This window comes from Carassius gibelio, chromosome A16, assembly GCF_023724105.1.
Source record: "Carassius gibelio isolate Cgi1373 ecotype wild population from Czech Republic chromosome A16, carGib1.2-hapl.c, whole genome shotgun sequence".
In the NCBI taxonomy this organism is placed as follows: domain Eukaryota; kingdom Metazoa; phylum Chordata; class Actinopteri; order Cypriniformes; family Cyprinidae; genus Carassius; species Carassius gibelio.
Genome location: NC_068386.1, coordinates 18,692,975 through 18,713,767, shown reverse-complemented (window position 1 = coordinate 18,713,767; position 20,793 = coordinate 18,692,975). Strand labels below are relative to the sequence as shown.

Genomic DNA, 20,793 nt, shown 5'->3' with positions numbered 1-20,793 from the left:
AACTGTACAGAAATCAATAACATAATTTGTTCCGTACAAATAAGGTCGCCTGGTTAAAAGAACATACAATATTTGCTAACGTGTGATCAGGCACAGCGAAAAAGTATTTAATTTTATACCATTACTGCACACTTTATATTATTTCAAAACTTTGCTTTGACAAAAATTCTCAATTCTCAGTCATACTTCACTTATGGACACAAAAAATAACAATGATCGGTTGAATTACAGTACATGATTGAGCTTTTGTAGAGGTCTTGCACCTCCTTGTGGTCTGATGTAAATGACAGCACCTGAAAATCACAATTCCTGCTTCATGACGTCTACAATGAAAGATGATAAATCTGGGAGTACACACATACATAGTTATGAATGCTCTCAAAAGAGAATTAAGAGTGAGCCTTCAGGAACAGTATTCTGCTCAATAGCAATTAAATTAAGACTCAAAATAAAAGCAGTGTTGCAAGTAAATAACTATCCATACTAGCTACTTTTTGGCCATGTAAAATATGTGTTGCAAAATCATTGCTTTTCCTGTTTCATATATATTTTGATATTTTTCTTTCTTTTTATGTGCAATTATTTTTCTTGCAATACTTCAATTGGATTATTGAATTGACTCAATAAGTCTTGATGATCCGCAATCCAGCAAATCCATTCTTTCGAAGCCATTCATGTGCATATTGCTATATGGCATTAAAGTTGTATCAAACAGGCCTGACACATGTATGTGTCCCATGGCTAATTCAGTTCTCAGTGGGGCTGTGTATCTTTGGGTAGACAGCGAATCGATTCAATACACTCGCTCACTCCAGGTGTGTGAAGCTTCCAAAAGAGGACACAACTATGAATCATGTTTATATCACATTTATAATGGGTTTTAATTATTTCTCTTTTCTCTGACCAGACAGGGGATCAAAATATGTTAAGGGGCATAACATTTCCGTCATATGCTTGAGGTATTTGGCCAACCACAATGCACTGGATAGCTGGCCAATCAGAGCACACCTCGCTTTTCAGATCCATGAGCTTTGTACAAATCGACAAGTTTCAGAAGGCAGGGCATAGAGAAGAAACAATAATGTACATTATGTGGAAAAGAATGTTTTTTAGCAGCATTAAATTACCCCTTTAAGATTTAGTTTTGGTTACACTAGTTTATGTGGTACCAGCAAGGAATTTTACCTTGACAGTAAAGAACAATCATGTAAGATTGTTGAATAAATAAGAACTGCATAAATTAAAAGAAGTTGTAGTCGGATCAATCCGAAGGATTTTAGAGATTGTTAACTTGTAGATCTTCTTACTAAATTATCAACACAAGGAAGACACAATTGTAATAAAAGGGTTTTTTATTAACAAAAGAAAAGACAAGAGTAACTAACAACTACTAAATGGGTACAAAGAATGGATAAAGTGCAAAAGATTGGTAGGTGCAAGTGACAGAGTTGGATGTTGCTATGGACGTTATCTTATGGAAAATGTAGTTCCCTGGGAATAATAAGGTAAACCTTATTCTTGATTGACAACTAAATGCGTCTGGGTTGCAACTTCATCCACTTGTTGATCTGGACAATGCTAAAGTGGGAAGAAATGAGTCCGCTCTATTTCAGTCTTAAACACAAAGCACTAGTGAACAATAAAGTCCTGAGCATGGAAAATGTCCTTGGTCTGCAAACACACAAACAGAGGAGACTTGAAGGTGAAGGTTCTGAAGTCTGTATAGAAGATCCAGACAACCAGCATGCAGGAAAAGGATCGCTGATTACGAGACAATTCTAAAGCTGTGGGAGAATATCCTACTAGTTTGGATCTCACAAATGGAGGACCAATAGTTGCTGTGGGCTGTGGCAGTTATAAAACTCCTCAAATTTCCTTGCAGCTTAGCACATCTTGGCTTATCACATTTTTCTTAGCACACAGTAGATCCACAACATCTTAGCACACTTCTTTGTGTTGAAGAGAACCTTTTAATCTTTCCTGAGGAGGAGGTATTTTCAAGTACCTTTCAGTTCCAGCGTTTTGATTGGCCGGGAGTAAATAGTGACTGCATAGATCTATTTGCATAGCTTAAATCCAAGTTGAGAACAATATCTTTTAAGGTTTTTCCTATGCATAATTCACTTTCCAAAACAATTCTAGATTAACCTACACATTGTGCTGAAAACGCTAGGAGGAGTATCTTAAATTCCACAGCATGCAGTTTTCACTAAACCCTGAATAGCCAAGAACCTGTTGGGTCTGTCAACAAGAAAGATGTTCAGGGTGGAGATCTATAGGTGTATGAATTTTGGTGACTGTAGGTAAAACAGAGTGTGCTACAGAGTCCTTTGAAAATGGCTCTATAAAACTGTGCCATGGACAGACCCCTCCATGTGAATCCCTACCCAGCTCTGACAGCTGCAGATTGCAAACTGTGTGAAAACCTTGAAAAAAATTCAAGTGGCTTTCTAGGGGCTTGTGCCCTAATAAAAGTACATTCATTGGCCCTTAAATAATAGCGGAGCTACAGCAAAATTAAACTCAACACATCTTACTCACTTTAGTGATGAGAATTTGGTTAAGCATCCAATTTATAATTTAATTCCTGGATACACAGCTTTCAACACCATAATTGTTGACACTCTTAACCATGAACAAAACTATTTACCATTTAGAAACTATATCATAGTGGTGCATCTAAAGCTTAAGATCAATTAAATGTGCCTGGATCAACGTAGGCATAGGCCAGGAAATCTCCTAGTTTTCTCCCTTTATCATCATAATGAAACATCCGAAAGCACTGGTCACAAAACAGGCAGGGGTCCGTAGGGGCAAAAGCATCACTGGTTGTTATCCATCTGCCATGCAAAGATAAAACAAATTCCTTTCAATATTCAAAATATTTCTTCAATAGTACTAAATTAGTGAACTGCTTGGTTTTTTTTATAATTTTAAACCCAGAAAATAATTCCAAACTTTCTAATGGGTTTTTATAATAGCAGTTTTTAAAGTTAGAGAGTAAAATAAGGTCTGATATTGATAAATCTTGATGAAAAATTTTCATCTGTAAACTAATATTAAAACTAAATTCTGAAACCATTGTGCGCTTTAAAAAAAAAGTTACATAAGTACTACAACAGATTTATCAAGCACACAAACGCACATCTTTCTGGTAGTTGTCCAATTTCTAGAAACTATTTAAAAAGCAGAAAAAAAAAAAAAAAGTTTAGAAATTTGCATTAAAACATGAAAGTCTCTTAAAAAAAATGTTAACCACGGAATATAAGTAATAAACTGAAAACTGCTGTTGTAAAAACCCAAACAAAAATTTCAAAAGAAAACAGTAATTTAGGATTTTTTGAAAACCTATTGACCAAAAAATTGACAGTTCTGAACCGTTCTATAAGCTTACGGTTTACCTGCTGATATAGAGATGACACACAGAACACTTCCGAGTCACGACTCGATGCTTATGAGTGATGAGTGGGTAGAGCTTCATGTCCAAACAGTCATCCTGATGGACAAGTCTAACACCATATAAGACAGAAACAAATCAAACATCATTTTTATTACTGTGGAACACCAACCTGCAATTTTTTTGTAAGTACACTTTTAGAAACATTTCTAGAAGCTTTAAAAAGAAATGTGTATGAAGTCTAGGAAAATGAGCATGAACTGAGGAAGGGCTGACCTGACATCAGTGAGGATAATAACATGCTCACAATCACCCTGGTGAGTGTATAAATATGGAAACCCGACTTTCATCTTCAGGTCATAGAAAGACGTGTCCTCCATCTTTGCAGTCTTGAATTCTGGGAAGTCTCTGGTTCTGGTCCACTCCCGTGTTGTCCTAAAGCAAATAAACAAATTAGATATATTAGCAAATACACAGTCTGAAAATTCTGAAAACAAACTCTTCAATTAACTTTTTTTTTGTCAAAAAAAGATAGCAAAAACATTGTTTACTGGGCAATAACACCCTAGAATTATTCTAAAAGGCATACAATCGCCTTTTGATGAATTTACCAAATTTTAAAAGTTTTCTTTTTTTTAAAAAAACATTTTTTAACATCAGATGCAAAATTCACTTTTTTTCCCCACAGTGTTTGAACTTAAATGTGTTGTCAGTGTGTACACAACCAAACCATAGAATGATACAACTAAGTAATTGTTTTTAAATCCCCACAAATCATAAGCACTTTCTCTGAACAAGTCTGTTTGCACAGGCCCCTCCCACGGCGGACACTGACAATTCAGCGTAAACACGCGCTGAGTGAGCTGTAAAACGTTCAGGTGTTTTGTTATTGGATGTAAGAATGAACAGCAGTCACTATTTACTCCCAATATCTGAGCAGCTGAAGACGCAGTGGATTACTTGAAGGTAGGGGTGGCATGAGATCTCGCGAGAACACAACAATATCATGGCCCAGACATTTCAGATATATTTGCATTACACTGGCCTTTTCACCAGTAGTGGTATGCAAGATCCTATGTTCACCTCAGGCAAGGGACACATAATAAGTGGGAAAATGACTTTATCCAGTCATAAAAACAGAATTCAGTTTAATTCGTGATTTCAGCATCTGCCGTCTGTCTAAATGAGGACGTGAACACATGATGAACATCTCCAGAACTGCTCTAAGTCATCTCATGAGCATTCGACCGTTTGATTTGAGTAAAACTAGAGTCACATCACATACACAGAACTGTAAAGGTATTTGCGGCAATCCGTTTCTACTGAAATATTACTATTTCAGTAAAATGTTCATAGCCTACTACTACTACTACTACTACTAAACAAAGATTATTTAAGGAATAAAATCACACATTTCTTTCATGTCTTCATTTTAATAGTAAAGTTTGCTTAATTTTTTTATCATTAAAAGATAAATTAAATTAATGTTTTATGCCTTCATTTGATAACCAAATAATTTGTAAATACACAACAGAATTTCTGAGGGAAAAAATTCATAAGGTTACTTTTATGAATTTTTTTTATTAATTGTTCTATGCGTTAAAATAATTAGACATGCTAAAATACAGAATTCGGTGACAAAAATATATATAACATAGTGAGAATTAGGGCCCTAGATGTAATTTTTGTTCAACTTTTAAAAAATTGATGTTAAAATGTACAAGTTTCATGATTTAAATTAATTAGACATGCTTTTTAATTAATGACATTAGATTTAACTATTAAAAAGTAGAGAAATTAAAATTGATTTTTTTTTTTTTTGTGGAAAAAATAAAACTAATTTAGAAAAACATCTAAATAATTTCATGGGCCCTAACTATCCCTCAGCCTTGCAGTGCATTTTGCAGTGTTTACATGTTTATTACAGCATACATTTATTGAAAATAGAAGTTTAATTTCATAAAGTACAATTGGATTTCAATTTTTGCATTGTTTATTTTTTCACAAAAAACTAGAACTTTGGGCCAATGGTGACGCTGAAGCCTGCCCTGATTTACATGAAATTCAAACTGCAACTTTTAGAAACGCAAGCGCAGAAAGTGGAAAAGGGGAAAAGACCACAAGCACACAAAAAAATAATATATGAGCAGGAAACCTGATTTTGTTTGGGATTTGGAAAATATTGAATACATGTTTCAGATTTGTGTAATCCATGACTGCACTGTTTGTTATTTTAAAAAATTGCATTTGTTTTTCGGTTTTGTGCGTTATTATTTTACACGTTTTTTTAAATATTTTATTTATGTGCATTATTTTTCGATCTGTGACTGCAATACATTTGGCGGGAAAAGAATCCCATACACGACCACTGAGGAATTGCACAAAGTATGTTGCAGACATTTCATGAAGACCCTAAAGAATCATACCAACTTGTTGAAAACAGGCATCCAATGTCCCCTTTAAACATTAGCATTTTATTTAGTATTAAACTACATATTAAAGTCTTACTTGCTGATGTCTTGGCATTCGGGGAACCGTGTGTCATTGAAGAACGTTCCATTGAAGAAGAAGAAAGCAGACTTGTAATGATCCTAAGAAAAAAAACAAATACACTTTTCAGCAGTATGTTTGAATTCTATGTCGACGTCAGTTTAGCCCTGCTCGAATGCAATTTATATGGAGTGTTTTCACGCCATCCTGTGTATGTGTTTGTCTCTGACCTTGCTGATGAACTGTGGTACCATATCGGGAGTGTTGCTGAACTCTCCAAACACCTGCAGGTCACTGACGCAGCAGATGGCATCTCTCAGATCGCTCAGCTTTTGAGAGCCCAACACATGCAGGGTCTGATACGCCCTCACGAACTTAAACTGGCACAATTAAAACAAACATTCAGTCAGTGGAAAAACTTACAGAGGCTACTGCTTTATGAAACTGCATGCAGGACATACCCGCTGAAACAGAACGGGATACATAATATTAAAGGTCAATATGATTTCTCCCTCAGGAATCAGGTCACTGTGATTATCAGGCTTCTTACCCACAGACATCATCTCCTGCATAAAAAAAAAAAGATTGAGAGTGTAAATTTCATATTTAGATGATGTGTTTGGATTACTTTTAAATAAACAAACCATTTCATTGGCGTAGACTTCATGTCTGTCAGCAGTGTCTCGGGTGAGAGTTTCTTTATAGTCTTGTCTTCTCTTGCGTAATCTGAAAAAGCAGGATATTTGTATCCATGTCATTAGATATTTTAATCGTATTCAGTGCTGGGAGGAGAGACTTTGACTTACTTTAAAGTGGATAAATGAAGATCTGATGGTACATTGTCTGTGTCTTCGTGTGGACTTCTCAGAGAATCAACACTGAAAAGGCAATATGTGTCATAAAATAAGTAATACATGAATCAAAAACCAAACTAATGTCTCTGTAATACCTGCAGATGGTTTTGAGTTCCTCCAGGGTCTTTGGCTCGATCCCCATCTCTTCGATGAACTCCACGTCCTCTATCTCAGGAGCTGTGTCCGCGTATGAATACACCTCCGGAGACAACACATCCAGCCACAAATCTCGAAAAGCGCCGATATGAAACTCCTTAGAGTTTACATCCACAAACTCGTAAACAGGCACGTTTTCATCTTGCTTTTCTTCGCACGTCAAAGCACTGGACTCAGCCATGACGAGCTTTGAAACAACATTGGCGCAAACTTCTTCTTCTACTTCTTTTTATGGCGGTCGGCAAACAATCGATTGGTGCATTCCCGCCACCTGCTGGGCCGGAGTCTGGAAACAAATGAAGGGATAGGAAGGGCAACAAAAAAACTAAAACCTCTAAATCCTGTTAAACAAAACTACTTTTTTAAAAAGTATGTCATATAAAATTGTATAATGATTCAAGCCATTATTCAAAAGAGTTTTAAGTGTAACATTCTCTATCCCTATTTCTTCCAAAAGAAATGCTCTTTCATTATCATAAGCAGGAAAATGTAATGGTGCATGCTCTACTGTTTCTGATCATCCACACAGACTACAGTTCCCAGGCTCATGCTAATTCATTTTGGATGGTGAAAAATGTAAAGCAGTATGGCCAATGCATTTTGCAATTTTGAATATGACCAAACAATGTTCTTCTACATGAACACATGATAGGTAAAAATTGATTGCCTTTGGATAAAAGCGTCTGCTAAATGTATTAATTTCTATTTCTTCTTCAATGGTGACCAACGTTTCAGGAGCACTGTTCTCATCTTCGAATGTACTGTACACATACACCTCATGTTCCTGCTTTGCGCTAAGGTTTGTGGGAAATGTTGTTTTAACAGTCACCAAGCAAATGAGATGGAGATGCTAATATGAGATGCAAATAATTATATTCACATTATATGTTCTGAATCAACATGCAGCATTTTTCTCTGAATATATGAACCCATACAGTTCAGCTTGTAAAAACTGAGTTTCACTGACAAATAATGAAAAAGTTTTTTTTAATATTGTTTTTATAACTGCACTACGATCAAATCCAGCTAGCGATGTACGAAGAACAGGCCCCAGAGTGTGACCTAAAACAATAGCAGAATCCAATGCGGTGTGATTCCCATTCTCTATCACACGGATAACAATAAATAAATACTTTTTTTTACCAGGTTAAATGCTGATTATGAGTAGCTCAAACGCCTTTTTGTATACCTCTCTGGCACATTTGCCATTTTTCTAACATGTCCTTCGCCAAAGCGCAATGGATTGTGGGCAATTTTTGCATTTAACAATAAATAAATATATTTTTTTACCAGGTTAAATGCTGATTATGAGTAGCTTAAACCTCTGACAGAAAAATGACCCAGTGCCCCTATACTGATGGGAAGACCGAGTACACACAAGGCGAGTAACGTTAATATGTGGTCAAATAGGAAAAGTCAAAAAGATTAGATGACTCTTTTCCATTTTCTGTGTAGGTCTATGGGGCATGATATTCAGAGGACAAGTGCTGGTACAGGTGTACTGTGCAACAGCAATCAGAAGACAAGGTGTGTAAAAAGATGAGAAAATCAAGAAGGGTCCACCATTGTGCCAAATTCCAAACCTCAGTTTTATTATTTATTACTTCCCTCATGCCCCAGTACAGTTAGGTGAGGGTGGGAAATCAGATAGCAGCCTCAACAAGGGACGTAATAGTTGTGCAGCTTCCGGATTCTGGAAGTAAAAATCCCATTTTACTGTATATTTCTCCATCATTTTCATTCACAGTCTTGTACCTTTGTTTGATTTAAATCAAAGTTTGTAATGTTGTGATTCACCTCGTTAGCAATGGATTGTGGGCAATTTTTGCCTTTAGAGTGTGCACTGATCCACACTTCAAAAATCTTCCAGAAATCTGAAATAGAGGACCATCTGGGGACTTTTAGTGTACTCTTTTCAACATACTATGCTTTGGGACACACTTATTCTAATCTCACATATTTAGGATGGATTTGAACATTAAATTGCAGGGCATGTTTCAAGATTTATGCATATGCATCGTCAGGATTTCTAATCGATGCATCGAGAAAACGAGTGAATCGTTACACCCCTGGTTCTCAGCTGTTGATTGTGAACTTGCTCAAAATTGATTCGTCATCGATTCGCTCAGATCGATTCAAGTGAATCGTTGAAAAGATCCGAGTTATAAGGTCGAGTTTGCATTTGCAACGGCTGGCAATCGGACGTCACTAATACGAAGATGTGATTTTATTTAATTTTACTTTATTTTTTTAATCAAAGGTCTGAATTATTAGATTATATTTAGCTAAAATACATTTCATTTGTAGTTAAAATTAAAATATCGGCCATTGGCAATATCAGCAAAATATCCCGTGTAGGTTACTTTATTCACTTAGAGAGACAAAAAACTAACATTAACCGAGATAGGCAACTGAATAAACTTTCCTCATTCATAAAACTGAACAGTTTCCCATTATATTTCTCGCTATAAGCAAGCCATTAACAGAACAAACCGGCTGCGATTTTGAGCGATCTGTGGACTAGCAAGGAAATTTCCAGTAGCAAGTTTCTAAATATTGGTAAGACGAAATCATATTCAAAATAAAACTAACATTACTATCATTAGAGCCTCGCGGAAAGCTAAAACGATCGGCTGCCATGTTGTTGATTTAGGCAAATCTCATGGAGCAGTCCGTGATTCAGCCTGAAAAAAGTAAGTTGACGCTTTTCTCGTGGTTTTCGAAGACGTACCTGCGAGCTAATGTTTGTTTAATTAATTTTGCTTATTGTTTTTTATTAATGCAGTGGAACTGGTGGTTGTCACTCATGTTGTTGATGCCATCACGTTTTGGGCTCAGGTAAGCTAAATATTTAGGCTACTGTTTACCAAGTCAATTTGACATGACAATATCTCTTCGGTGTCTGATTAACGTTACATTGATTTAGCTGCTATTATTAGTTTAAGGATTGAAAATGTAAATTACTTGAACCATATATTTTTAGAGTTTTTAATTTTTTTTTAATTCGGTTGTTTTTGTTTCACCAGAATGTGACAGACAAAATAAATGAGAAGATAAATGTTATGCTGACAGAAAAATGCCCCATTGCCCCTATACTGATGGGAAGACCGAGTTCACACAAGGCGAGTAATACGTGGTCAAATAGGAAAAGTCAAAAAGATTAGATGACTCTTTTCCATTTTCTGTGTAGGTCTATGGGGCACGATATTCGGAGGACAAGTGCTGGTACAGGTGTACTGTGCAACAGCAATCAGAAGACAAGGTGTGTAAAAAGATGAGAAAATCAAGAAGGGTCCACCATTGTGCCAAATTCCAAACCTCAGTTTTATTATTTAGTACTTCCCTCATGTCCTAGTACGGTTAGGTGAGGGTGGGAAATCAGATAGCAGCCTCAACAAGGGACATAATAGTTGTGCAGCTTCCGGATTCTGGAAGTAAAAATCCCATTTTACTGTATATTTCTCCATCATTTTCTTCACAGTCTTGTACCTTTGTCTATTTGTTTGATTCAAATCAAAGTTTGTAATGTTGTGCTTCACCTCGTAGCTAGATGGTTTGGCTTTTTTTAAATGGAAGGGGGAAAACACTTCCAGAACCTAAGCTGCTGAAAAAGCGTGTGCCACTGTTGCATGCTAAAATCAGAAGTGGGTCAAAATGATTTGTTTTACTGGACATGACAGTGGCCCCAGACTTTATATAGAAATGGATGTAAATGCAGCAACCCTGTTTAGTGTCTGTGACCCATGTCAATTTATTCAGAGACCAAAAGCGTCTGATAACATGTGGTATTCAAAATAGTGAATAGGACTATTTGAGTAATTTTAGTATAGCAGCCGCCCGAAGAAGAATAAAACAGTGTATGTAGAATGATGCATGACTGTGGTTTTCATTTCCTGATGTGTCATTTTTTTTTATTATAGTAGACAAAGTTACTTTGAGGCTGTTTTTTTATTGTTTAAATACTGATGTGGTTCTCACGAATATCAGATTTTGATTTGTCTCTTTTTTTTTTTTTTCTCAGTTCTGTATTTTGTACATTGACTATGGAAATACAGAGATCGTCAGTCGGTCTGATTTAGTCGAACTCCCAGAAGAACTGCAGACAACAGGACTTGCGAAAAAGTACAGGTTCTGGGGCTTTCATGTGTCGAGCGAGCAGGATTCCCCACTTTTTTTGCAGGTATTTGACAAAACTGTTTTTGAAGGTTGGACTGTTTACCTATGTATGTAATTTTAAATGCATCTGAGATTTGTTCTTGCTTTTGCTTTGACTCTTATACAACTGTGTTGTCACAAGGGGAAGTCCTTCCTTCACAATATGATTCATGGAAAAAAGTTGCGTGTCCATAAAAAGTCAGTTTGCTTTGATGGAACCATCCTGGTGGAAGCCTTCCAGGGGAATCTTGACATTGGTGAGGAACTATTGAAATTTAAGTTCGCCAAAGTCAGTCTCCCAGGAAACAGGGAGAACTCCCTTCCCACAGTAAACCTTCAGGAGTGCCCAGGACTGTGGCCCAGCAGAAACACCCCGGGGGAGTTGGACACACTTGGCTCTTCATTGGGATGCATGCCCAAACTGCGTCCGATATTCTCAGATCAGAAGCCTCAAATGATTAAGTACGTTTTGAGACACACAGACAATATTAGAAGCATTGATAGGGATAGTCGACCCAAATATGAAAATTCTATCATCTTTTACTCATTTTTATTGGAAGAAAATAGAAGATCTTTTGAAGAATGTTGAAAATGTTGGATTTATTGTACATTCCATGGAAGTCAATAGGACCTGAAACCATTTGGCTACCAACATTCTTTAGAATATATTTTTGTGTGTATGTGTTTTCCACAGAAGAAAGGATGTCACACAGGTTTTCAATAACATGAGGGTGAGTAAATGATGACATAATTTTGAAGGGATAGTTTGCCCCAAAATGACAACGCTGTAATTGATCACTCACCCTCATGTCATTCCAAACCCATAGACCCAGAATTTTCAAGTTTGGGGGAACTATCCTTTTCATTTTTAAATGTAGACTGTCCTTTTAAGGATGAAAGGGGGGGTGAAATGCTATTTTATGCATACTGAGTTTTTTTACACTGTTATAGAGTTGGATTCTAAACACGGACAAAGTTTAAAAAATTAAGTTGTACGTTTGAAGGAGTATTTCTGTTCCAAAAATACTCCTTCCGGTTTGTCACAAGTTTCGGAAAGTTTTTTTTGAGTATGGCTCTGTGTGACGTTAGATGGAGCGGAATTCCTTATATGGGTCCTGAGGCACTTCTGCCGGAAGAGCGCGCGCTCCTGTATAGCAGAGCACTGAGAGCACAACAGACATTCACTGATCAGAGCGAGAGCGTCGCGAAATGTCACAAAAGGAGTGCGTTTTTGGTTTCCAGGGCAAGACAACCCTGCACAGATTACCAAAAGAGAAACCGCATTAAGGGACCAGTGGATGGAGTTTATTTTTAAAGAGCATCAACGGAGTTGTGCAAGTGTTTTTGTTTGTTCCCTGCATTTCGAAGATGCTTGTTTTACAAACAAGGCCCAGTTTGACGACGGATTTGCACATCGTTTATTTCTTAAGGATAATGCAGTCCCAACGAAAAAGGGTCACGATTGTGTGTTGGAACCGCAGGCGGTGAGTAAAACTGCTTCAAATATCTCTGCCTTCTTGTTAGTGCGTCCGCCTCCCATCGGAGACCCGGGTTCGAGACCCGCTCGGAGCGAGTCGTTGCTGCTGCTGCTCTCGTTCAGTTTCAGCCTCGGGATCTGATTCTGGATCATAAATAAACGGCTGAATCTGACTGTTAGCCATGGTTTGTTTTGGATGTTTTTTCCCTCACGGTAATGTCACAGCTTCCAAACGCTCTCAACACAAAAGCCTACTGGCGCTCGTGATTCTTTAGCTCCGCCCACACGTCACGCCTCCAGCCGGTCGTGTTTTTCAGGGAAAAATCGGCACAGACTATCTTTCTCTTATGAATATAATAAAACTAAAGACTATTTGGAGTTATGAAGGATGCAGTACTACTCTATAGGTACACAAGATTAACAGGATATTGAGTGAAAACGAGCATTTCACCCCCCCTTTAATCATAGCAGTTGGGTATAGCATCCACATGATTATCCTGAACATCTCTCCATAAATGTTCTGAGTTATATGTTTTTCTACATGCTTTAGGGAGCAGAAAACCAGCGTTGCTCTCCAACCTTTGGAGAAACTGAATGTAGATCAGGAACCTCTTACTGAGATCCAGTCCTCAAAAACTGATGCAAATGCACAGCAGGTGTGCTCTCAGGACATTGAGCAGGTGCCGAATGAAACCGAGTCTGAACTACAGGTGGCTCTTTCTCATTGTTTCAAATGATTTACCATTTACCGCCTGAGACAATTTGTGACCGCTGTGCTCTTATGTGTACTCAGATGATGCGAGAGGTGATAAATGCTAAGGACATGCAGATCAAGAAGCTAAAAGAGGAAGGAAGTGCCATCCAGCAGTATGCATCTCTCCTGGGGCAGCAGCTAGAGGAGGCCAAATTAGAGCTCCAGGTGCCCATGAGCTGTTTCACACACGTTATTGTTCAGTTTGTTGCATCCACCTCATTTTATGAACGTGCACCCATCTTGTATGTGCTTGGCTTCCAGTGTCATCCATTTCCATTTATTTTCTGCTGCACAAAACGGCTTATGCTGCTTGATATTGCAATTTCTTATCGTATTATTGTAACTATAAACGCACTGTTTGTAGTGCAAATAGTATGTATTTAGTTATACTATAGAGCACAACACATCAGAAGTCTCACACATTGCAGAATGCAGAACAATGCTACAATCTGTCAATGCAATATGTGTATAAAGGGTTGTTCTTTGCAGATGCTGAAGGAGAGTTACGAGAAGACAAAGGAGACTGAACATAATCATCCTACAACAATTGCAGACAGAATATCCCAGCTGGCTAAGAAAGTGGATTCTTTGAGGAAACTAAGGCAAAATCATTTTTCCTCTTCTTAAATGCTTCTTTTTGTCCGTTTTAGTGGCTTAATGTAAACTTGCCTCTACTCCTGACTTGATTTAGACAATGTTTCTGACTTAAAATGATTGGTTTGAACCTCAGGGAGAGTAGTGCATGCTCCTCTGATGAAGATCACCTATTAGAGTCCATCACCATCATCATGAACTACAGGATCTCAGTGCCGTTGAGCTCCGAGAGGCTGGACCTTGCGTGGAACGCGTATGATCAAACCTTGGAGAATCTAAGAGGCTGTCAGACCGTGAGTAAAATGTACATTCTTCTGATCAATCAATGGATGTGAATGAACCAGTGTATGAGAGAACTGTTCTTGTTAGGAGCCTCTCAACTGTATTACAGTTGTTCTTCTGTTGACTGTGGCATTGCTTCTCAGACTGCTTGTGTGTGTTCTGTCAGATGGTGGAAGTAGAGTCACTGGTGAACATTAGGAATGAGGCTCGAGGCGCGCTCTTAGCTGCTGTAGATGACTTCCTGCAGGAGGTGGACAAGCTGCCAATCAATGAACGCTTGCACAGGCTGAAGGTATGAGTATAGACAAACAAGTATTATTTTATTTAGCATTATATTATAGTGTTTGATTTGATATTTTCAGCCTTTTAATTCGCTTTAGTAATTTTATGCTATTTTGTCATTTATAATAGTTTTTTTTTTCACCTATTTTATTTCAGTTTAAGATACGTTTACATTATCTAATATTTGTACATTTTATTTGAGTTTAAAGAAAAAAAAACTGGTTACAATTACACCACTTTCCCAATTTCTCACAGAGATAGTTTAGGGTTGAATTTAGTCAGATTAGGCCTCTGTAAAGTATCCGATATATTTCTTGAGGTGCTTGTTTTCTACTTAATAAACGTGTGAAAAGGCCGTAAATTGAAACAAAACAAAAAATGCATAAAATGTGAACATTGCCAGCTTTTCATTACTGTACTTTGTGTCTTCTGCACATATATAGGAGGTTGCATCCTCATTGACGGCAATGTTTAGCTCCGTTATGCTGGGGGAGCAGACCGAAGAGTGCTCTTTTGAGAAGTTCTGTGAGTGGAAGGAGCACAAACAACAGAAGATCAAAAATGTGCGAAAAACTACAGATGAAGCTCTCCTTGCTCTTAGCAGCTGGGCAACCAGGCTTAGCAAGGTACGTTTGCTAATGTAAACCTGGTAGGTGATTGTTTACCTTTATAGCTTTATAAAACATGGTTTGTAGTATCAAGGAACTTTATTTACTGTTTTATAAGATGAATCCTTTGTTTCAGTTTTCATATTTGATGGAGAAAACATCATTGACCGAAGAAGATGTTGCTGACGGTGTGGAAGAGATCCTGATGAATGCTGACAAAGCCTTGTGTGAAGAACTCAGTACTGAATCCTCTGTAAGAGTTTCTGTCCTGATCTTCACATTTTTCTACTACACTATATCTGCATTTCAGTGTGCATTCTCTCTCTTGAGCAAGGGCACAAACACCCAGGTCTTCTCAAGGGACTTTATTCTGTGCAATATCAGATGTTGATATTGAAAACAAAGCTCACAATTACTGAATGGAAAATGTTTCTCACTGTTATAGGAACAAGATGATCAAGGGAGGAAAGTGGTGATTAGTGCCTTCAATAAAGCCATGCAGGGCATCCAGAGAGAACTAAGTATGTTAAATGCGATCAGGCAAAAGTACGAACACAACACACAGGTAAGAGATTCTTTCTTTGGATTAATTTTGAGAATCTGATTCTATCGAGATTCATAAAAATATACACCCTACCGTTCAAATGTTTTGGTCAGGTCAATAAGAGTTTACACACATATATATATATATATATATATATATATATATAATTATTTATTTGATGAAAAGTATTGTGAATACTATTATGATTTAAAATAACTGTTTTGAATTTGTTTTATTTTGTTTTAACTTATTATTGTCACATGATCCTTCAGAAATTATTTGAATATGTCGATATAGGTACTGAATTAATATTTTCTATTATTATTAATGTTGAAAACAGTTATACTGCTTAATATTTTTTATGGAAAAAGTAATGCTTTTTCTCTTATATTTTGATCATTAGAAAGTTTTTATTTGAAATCTTTTGTAACATCATAAATAGGTGTACTGTCACTTTTTTTTCCATTTTATGCATGCATACCGAAAAAAAAAAAAGTCTTACCCCAAGCTTTCAAACTAATGTATACAGTGCATGATAATTTTCAATATCAATTTTATTTGTTAGCTTTAACAGTCATAATGTTTAACTGCAGTTTAAGCAGGAAATACAGCAGTGCCAGATCGGCCCTCCTAAAGCAGACGAGCTGTTTGCGGTGAAGAAGCGCATCAGGAGCCTGAGATCTCAGCTGCGCTGGAAACTGGTGGAGGTCAGCTGTCTGGAGGAGGTGAGAACATCTCCAACTAATGTGCTCTGAAAACACAAAATGTACACAGTGCTGGGAGCTCAGATAGCCGGGGTCTAAATATAGATTTATTGGTTTGATTTAGATTATTTATGCAGCACTATTTATGCATGTCTGTTCATTGGTTAACTTGGGAGAGCTGGTTGCCTTTATCAGTTTGAGTTTCCTGCAGGCAGAAGAACTGGACCTGCCAGAGATTCTTAAGAAGAAGGAGGAGATCGCTGAGACCAGAAATGCTCTCTTTCAAGAAATCAGCCATGAAAAGAAGCAATATGTATGCGTTTAAAGATCTTTTATATTCTAAGATACAGGGCTTAGGTTCTAGTGCAGACACGGTTAAAAGAATGGCAATACAATACATTATTCATGCATGCAGGATGCCATACTTTTTTGTTTTATTAGATTTGTAGTCCACCCAAAGAACTACATAATACTGTTTATACCTTAGAACAGTGGTTTCCAATGGGATAGAAATGTAAATGCTGAATTGTTAAATAAAAATATATAATAAAAAAATTATGGAGCATTAGTTTTGTGTTGAAGGTCAAATTACTTTTTACCTTTTGTGTTGATGTACAGATAATGCTGTGTGACCTCATGAAAAGAGGCTTTCCTGAGTTGCCGTTGATCTATCCTGATGCAGATATCAATGGCTATATGGTGAGTTCTTGTTTTGTCAGTACCAATACCACAGCCTTAAGAAATGTGTAGTGTTTTAAATTAATGTATTTATTCATTTAGCATGATTTTATGTGCTGTAACAAATGACTGGAATTTTACAGTATGAGCCTAAGTGTACTGTAAACTTTTTGGGAATATTCTCTGACTACAGAGGATGGAAGATGTATGTTTAAGGTCTGTGAGCATTGGAACAGAGTGATAGTTAATCTCTTTCTGCAAATGTGTGCTTCCAGAGGTCTGCAGGACTGTTAATGAAGAGCTTGGACAGAGACATGTTTGACGCGGACCCGATGAGAGAGCTGAGTGGGAGGAGACCTCTTCTAAGCACAGATTTCCAGGGACAGAAAATAGTCCTGAAGGTTGGTTATAGCCAAAAATGTTCCTTTGCCTTGTTTTGGTAAAAGTACAGTGAGAATATATGTACACTACAAGCCAAGTGTGGAACACACATACTCATTATTAAACTTTATATTCCAAATTTAAAAATATATATTAAGTTACCAAACACACACACACAAAGAAAGAAATTGAATATATAAATGACCGTTCAAATGTTAAGGGTTGGTGAAATCTTTTAATGTTTTTTGTAGGATGTTTTTTATGCTCTAATATTGTCTAAAATAACTCTATTTCTTAATGCATGTAACTACATCTTAATGTATGGTAAAATTTAATGTATTCCTTGGAAGGCAAAGCTGAATTCTCAGCAGCCATTACTCCAGGCTTCAATGTCACTTGATTCTTCAGAAAGCATTGTATAGGTTAATTTAGTACTTTTTTTTTTTTTTTTGGAGTGCTTTTATTATTATTATTATTATTATTAGTATTAGTATTAGTATTAGTAGTTGTATTTTTAATGTTGAAAACTGCTTAATATTGTGTGGAATCTGTGATACATGTTTTCCAGGATATACCGTTAGATATTGAATATCTAGATATCGTTGCTGTCCATTGCTGAATGTTTGTAAAAGAGTTGAGGGATGTTTGCAGTGCTATGCTGTGGATGAAGAGTCCGAGGCGAAGATGCTTGAACAAGCCGCACACTATCACAGAGCTCAGCAGCAGAGTCCCGCCACAACCGTTCCTCTCCTGGCGCTGTTTTGCGGCAAAGTTGTCTTTCATCTTTTACTATACTAGATTCTGACTTCATAAAGCAGAGTGGACCTTAACATTTCCGTCATGTTTCAGCTCATGCGTAAAGTGTCTTCTGTTTTGTCCAGTCTGATCCACTGGCATACGTCATGGTACCACACTACTCTAATGGAAGTCTCCGGGCCATTCAGAGATCCTCTCCACTGTCCTTTTCTGTAAGTGCATCCGAACCACATGCATTTGTCAACACTGTAGACAAGTGGTAATGTTTGTCAGATTAAAGGTACAGGTTGTAGGACCAGCCACTAGAGGGCGCATTATCAAAACAATAACAATCGCGTGGTTTGATGCCATTAATGCTAAGAAGGAGCGTGGAATGATGGGATTTGTTCCATTGTTTGTCTTCTACCTAACCGCTGACGGCCATCAATCAGACGGAAAGATAAATCATGGATTTAACGCGAGTTCAAGGATTTGTGCGAGTAGATTACATACAAAATCAATGCAAAGACGCGATCAGACTATGGATCAGACGCATCCTCACGCAGGTCTAGAGACGCGATGGCCCCCGTTGGGCGTGTAAGCCCCATAATACTAATCTTGTTGATCGTTATAAAAGCATACGTTTTTTGTAAAGATATGAATCAAAACAACTCACCTGTCGAGTAAAACCCAAGCGAAATCAGCGTCTCTTTCTAGTTGAAGTTTGTCGCCAAGCTACTTCCGCAGTTGTCATGTGGTTTCTACATCAGTAGAAACAATTTGCTAACCTTTTTTAAGGAATTGTTTTTTTTTGTTTTTTTGTTATTGCAATGTAGGAAATTAGGAAGGTGATGAAGGGCGTAGCTTTGGGACTGCAGGGTCTTCATGCAGCATCTCTTACTCATGCATCTCTTCATCCCAACAACGTGTTTGCCATCGGCCGAGAGAAAGGCATTGTTGGAGATTATGATTTCACAAAGACACCTGTAAGTGTAAAAAAAAAAAAGCCCCAGCATATTCAGTGACGTTTGGATTCATGTACATTTTGGGGAAATAAACTAAATGGAAGCAGACCTGGTCTTGATCATTAAATACTTTGATTATTTTGTTTTTTATAGGAGCAGAGGGTGTCTGACAGCGGGATGGTGGCTGGTTCCATCAGTCTGGTGGCTCCAGAACTGAAGCAGGGTCAGCTGCCTTCCCCAGCCAGTGATATGTATGCCTTTGGAGGCCTCATGCTCTGGGTAGAACTTATTTGCTTGTTTGCTTACACGATCATTTAAAAGTCTAGAACAATCATTTTCTGAAGAAGTTTATTTTTTTTTTAATCAAAAATAAAGTAAAAAAGTATTTTATAACATTTTTTTTATAACATTTGTATAACATATTTTTTAAATAACTTTCTTCCTGTGCTGAATATTTAGCAGCCATTTCTCCAGTCTTCAGTGTCACATGACCCTTTAGAAATCATTGTAATATGTCGATTTGCTGTTTAATATTTTTGTGGATACCGTGAAACATTTATTTCAAGATTCTTGAATAGAAAGGGCAAAAGAACAGCCTATATTTGAAATGGAACTATTTTGAAACATTATAAATGTCTTCACTTGTAATTAAAGCTGGAGTAATAAAAATCCAGCTTTTCCAGCACAGGAATAAATTACATTTTAAAATTCATTCAAATAGAAAACATTTATTTTAAATTATAATAAGATTTCACAATTATTTTAATAGTTTTGGATCAAATAAATGCAGCCTTGTTGAGCATAAACTCTTAATTATTTATGTTCTTATCTGTTGTCTTTTTAATATTTAATAAAATTATAGTTTATGAAAACAAAAATGAATACGTATTTCTAGTTTGTAAAATATAGTAGAAGTATATAAATGTGTAATTAATAAAAACTGCAAAAAAAATTCTGTCAGTAAAGGAGTCTTGTTTTATTCACAGCTGCATGTTCCAGACTTCAGCGGATCTCTAGAGAGTGAGCGTCAAAATGTAGAGTTCTGTGGTTCGGGTCTGGTATGTAGAATATAAGAGCGGATAAATAGTATTTAAAAATTATTACTCAAATGTTTTAAACATTTATCTCTGACAGGATGCCAAATTGCACAAGCTCCTCTCAAAGCTGCTGATTTCATCTACAAGACTGTCTGCTCCTGAGGCCCTAAAGGAAGACTACTTCATCTCAGTTGATGTGTAAAAGTGAATTGTGTTCATGTTTGCGTTCTCTGCCCTTTTTATTTATCATTTTCTTCTAAGAAAAAAAAGAGGTGTTTGTTCATTCCTCAAACCTTGTTTCATGTTCCTGGAATAAATAAAAATAAGTTTATAAAGGCATAATTAAGTGAAAATCTTGGTCAATACATTATGTACGTCAGAAAAGATGAGGTGCATTTTCTGTTTGTAGATGCTTGGTTTTTCCCATTTGCAATGTTTTATCCTGCTCCAGTCCACATCTACATGACGTGAAAGGCTGTCAGCTTTAATCTGAGTCCTTGACAAGACCTGACTTTGAAATTGCTTACTTTTTTTTTTTTTATCAAAACGTGACTCAAAAATGGAGTGGAGAAAAATGCTTAAAGGGCGAACAGTTTGGCATGCTAGTGAATATTCACAGAAATCATAGGAGTGTATAATCATTTTCGGTGTCATCAATAAATTAGCAAGAAAATAACACCTTTTCTTTAGTATCTTGGGC

At 36.8% G+C, this 20,793-nt stretch overlaps 2 protein-coding genes across 6 annotated transcripts; one reads left to right on the top strand and one right to left on the bottom strand.

The window, feature by feature from the left end:
- Positions 1 to 1,334: 1,334 nt before the first annotated feature.
- Positions 1,335 to 7,123, bottom strand: snapc3 (small nuclear RNA activating complex, polypeptide 3). The gene is made up of 9 exons (XM_052619328.1): positions 6,837 to 7,123; positions 6,694 to 6,765; positions 6,532 to 6,613; positions 6,349 to 6,453; positions 6,118 to 6,267; positions 5,906 to 5,988; positions 3,674 to 3,832; positions 3,402 to 3,509; positions 1,335 to 2,840 (listed from the first exon to the last, which is right to left on the bottom strand). Exons 1-9 carry the CDS (start codon positions 7,076 to 7,078, stop codon positions 2,693 to 2,695), a joined length of 1,149 nt encoding a protein of 382 aa, XP_052475288.1. The 5' UTR covers positions 7,079 to 7,123; the 3' UTR covers positions 1,335 to 2,692.
- A 1,212-nt stretch (positions 7,124 to 8,335) lies between these two features.
- On the top strand, positions 8,336 to 20,435 carry stk31 (serine/threonine kinase 31). 5 transcript variants are annotated; one of them, XM_052619324.1, is made up of 26 exons: positions 9,050 to 9,251; positions 9,374 to 9,456; positions 9,551 to 9,590; positions 9,683 to 9,735; positions 9,924 to 10,019; positions 10,088 to 10,159; positions 10,919 to 11,077; positions 11,195 to 11,514; positions 13,080 to 13,239; positions 13,323 to 13,448; positions 13,773 to 13,880; positions 14,009 to 14,170; positions 14,326 to 14,451; positions 14,885 to 15,067; positions 15,186 to 15,302; positions 15,495 to 15,614; positions 16,187 to 16,318; positions 16,509 to 16,610; positions 16,916 to 16,996; positions 17,251 to 17,376; positions 18,008 to 18,127; positions 18,238 to 18,324; positions 18,928 to 19,077; positions 19,210 to 19,335; positions 20,043 to 20,114; positions 20,191 to 20,435. In XM_052619324.1, the coding sequence occupies exons 3-26, from the start codon at positions 9,560 to 9,562 to the stop codon at positions 20,293 to 20,295; spliced, it is 2,934 nt and encodes a 977-aa protein (XP_052475284.1). In that variant the 5' UTR covers positions 9,050 to 9,251; positions 9,374 to 9,456; positions 9,551 to 9,559; the 3' UTR covers positions 20,296 to 20,435. The 5 variants fall into 5 exon arrangements, with proteins under 5 accessions (XP_052475287.1, XP_052475284.1, XP_052475283.1 ...); XM_052619323.1 differs by having other exon boundaries at positions 9,370 to 9,456; XM_052619326.1 differs by having other exon boundaries at positions 9,050 to 9,456; positions 11,195 to 11,309; positions 11,382 to 11,514.
- The last annotated feature ends 358 nt before the right edge of the window (positions 20,436 to 20,793 follow it).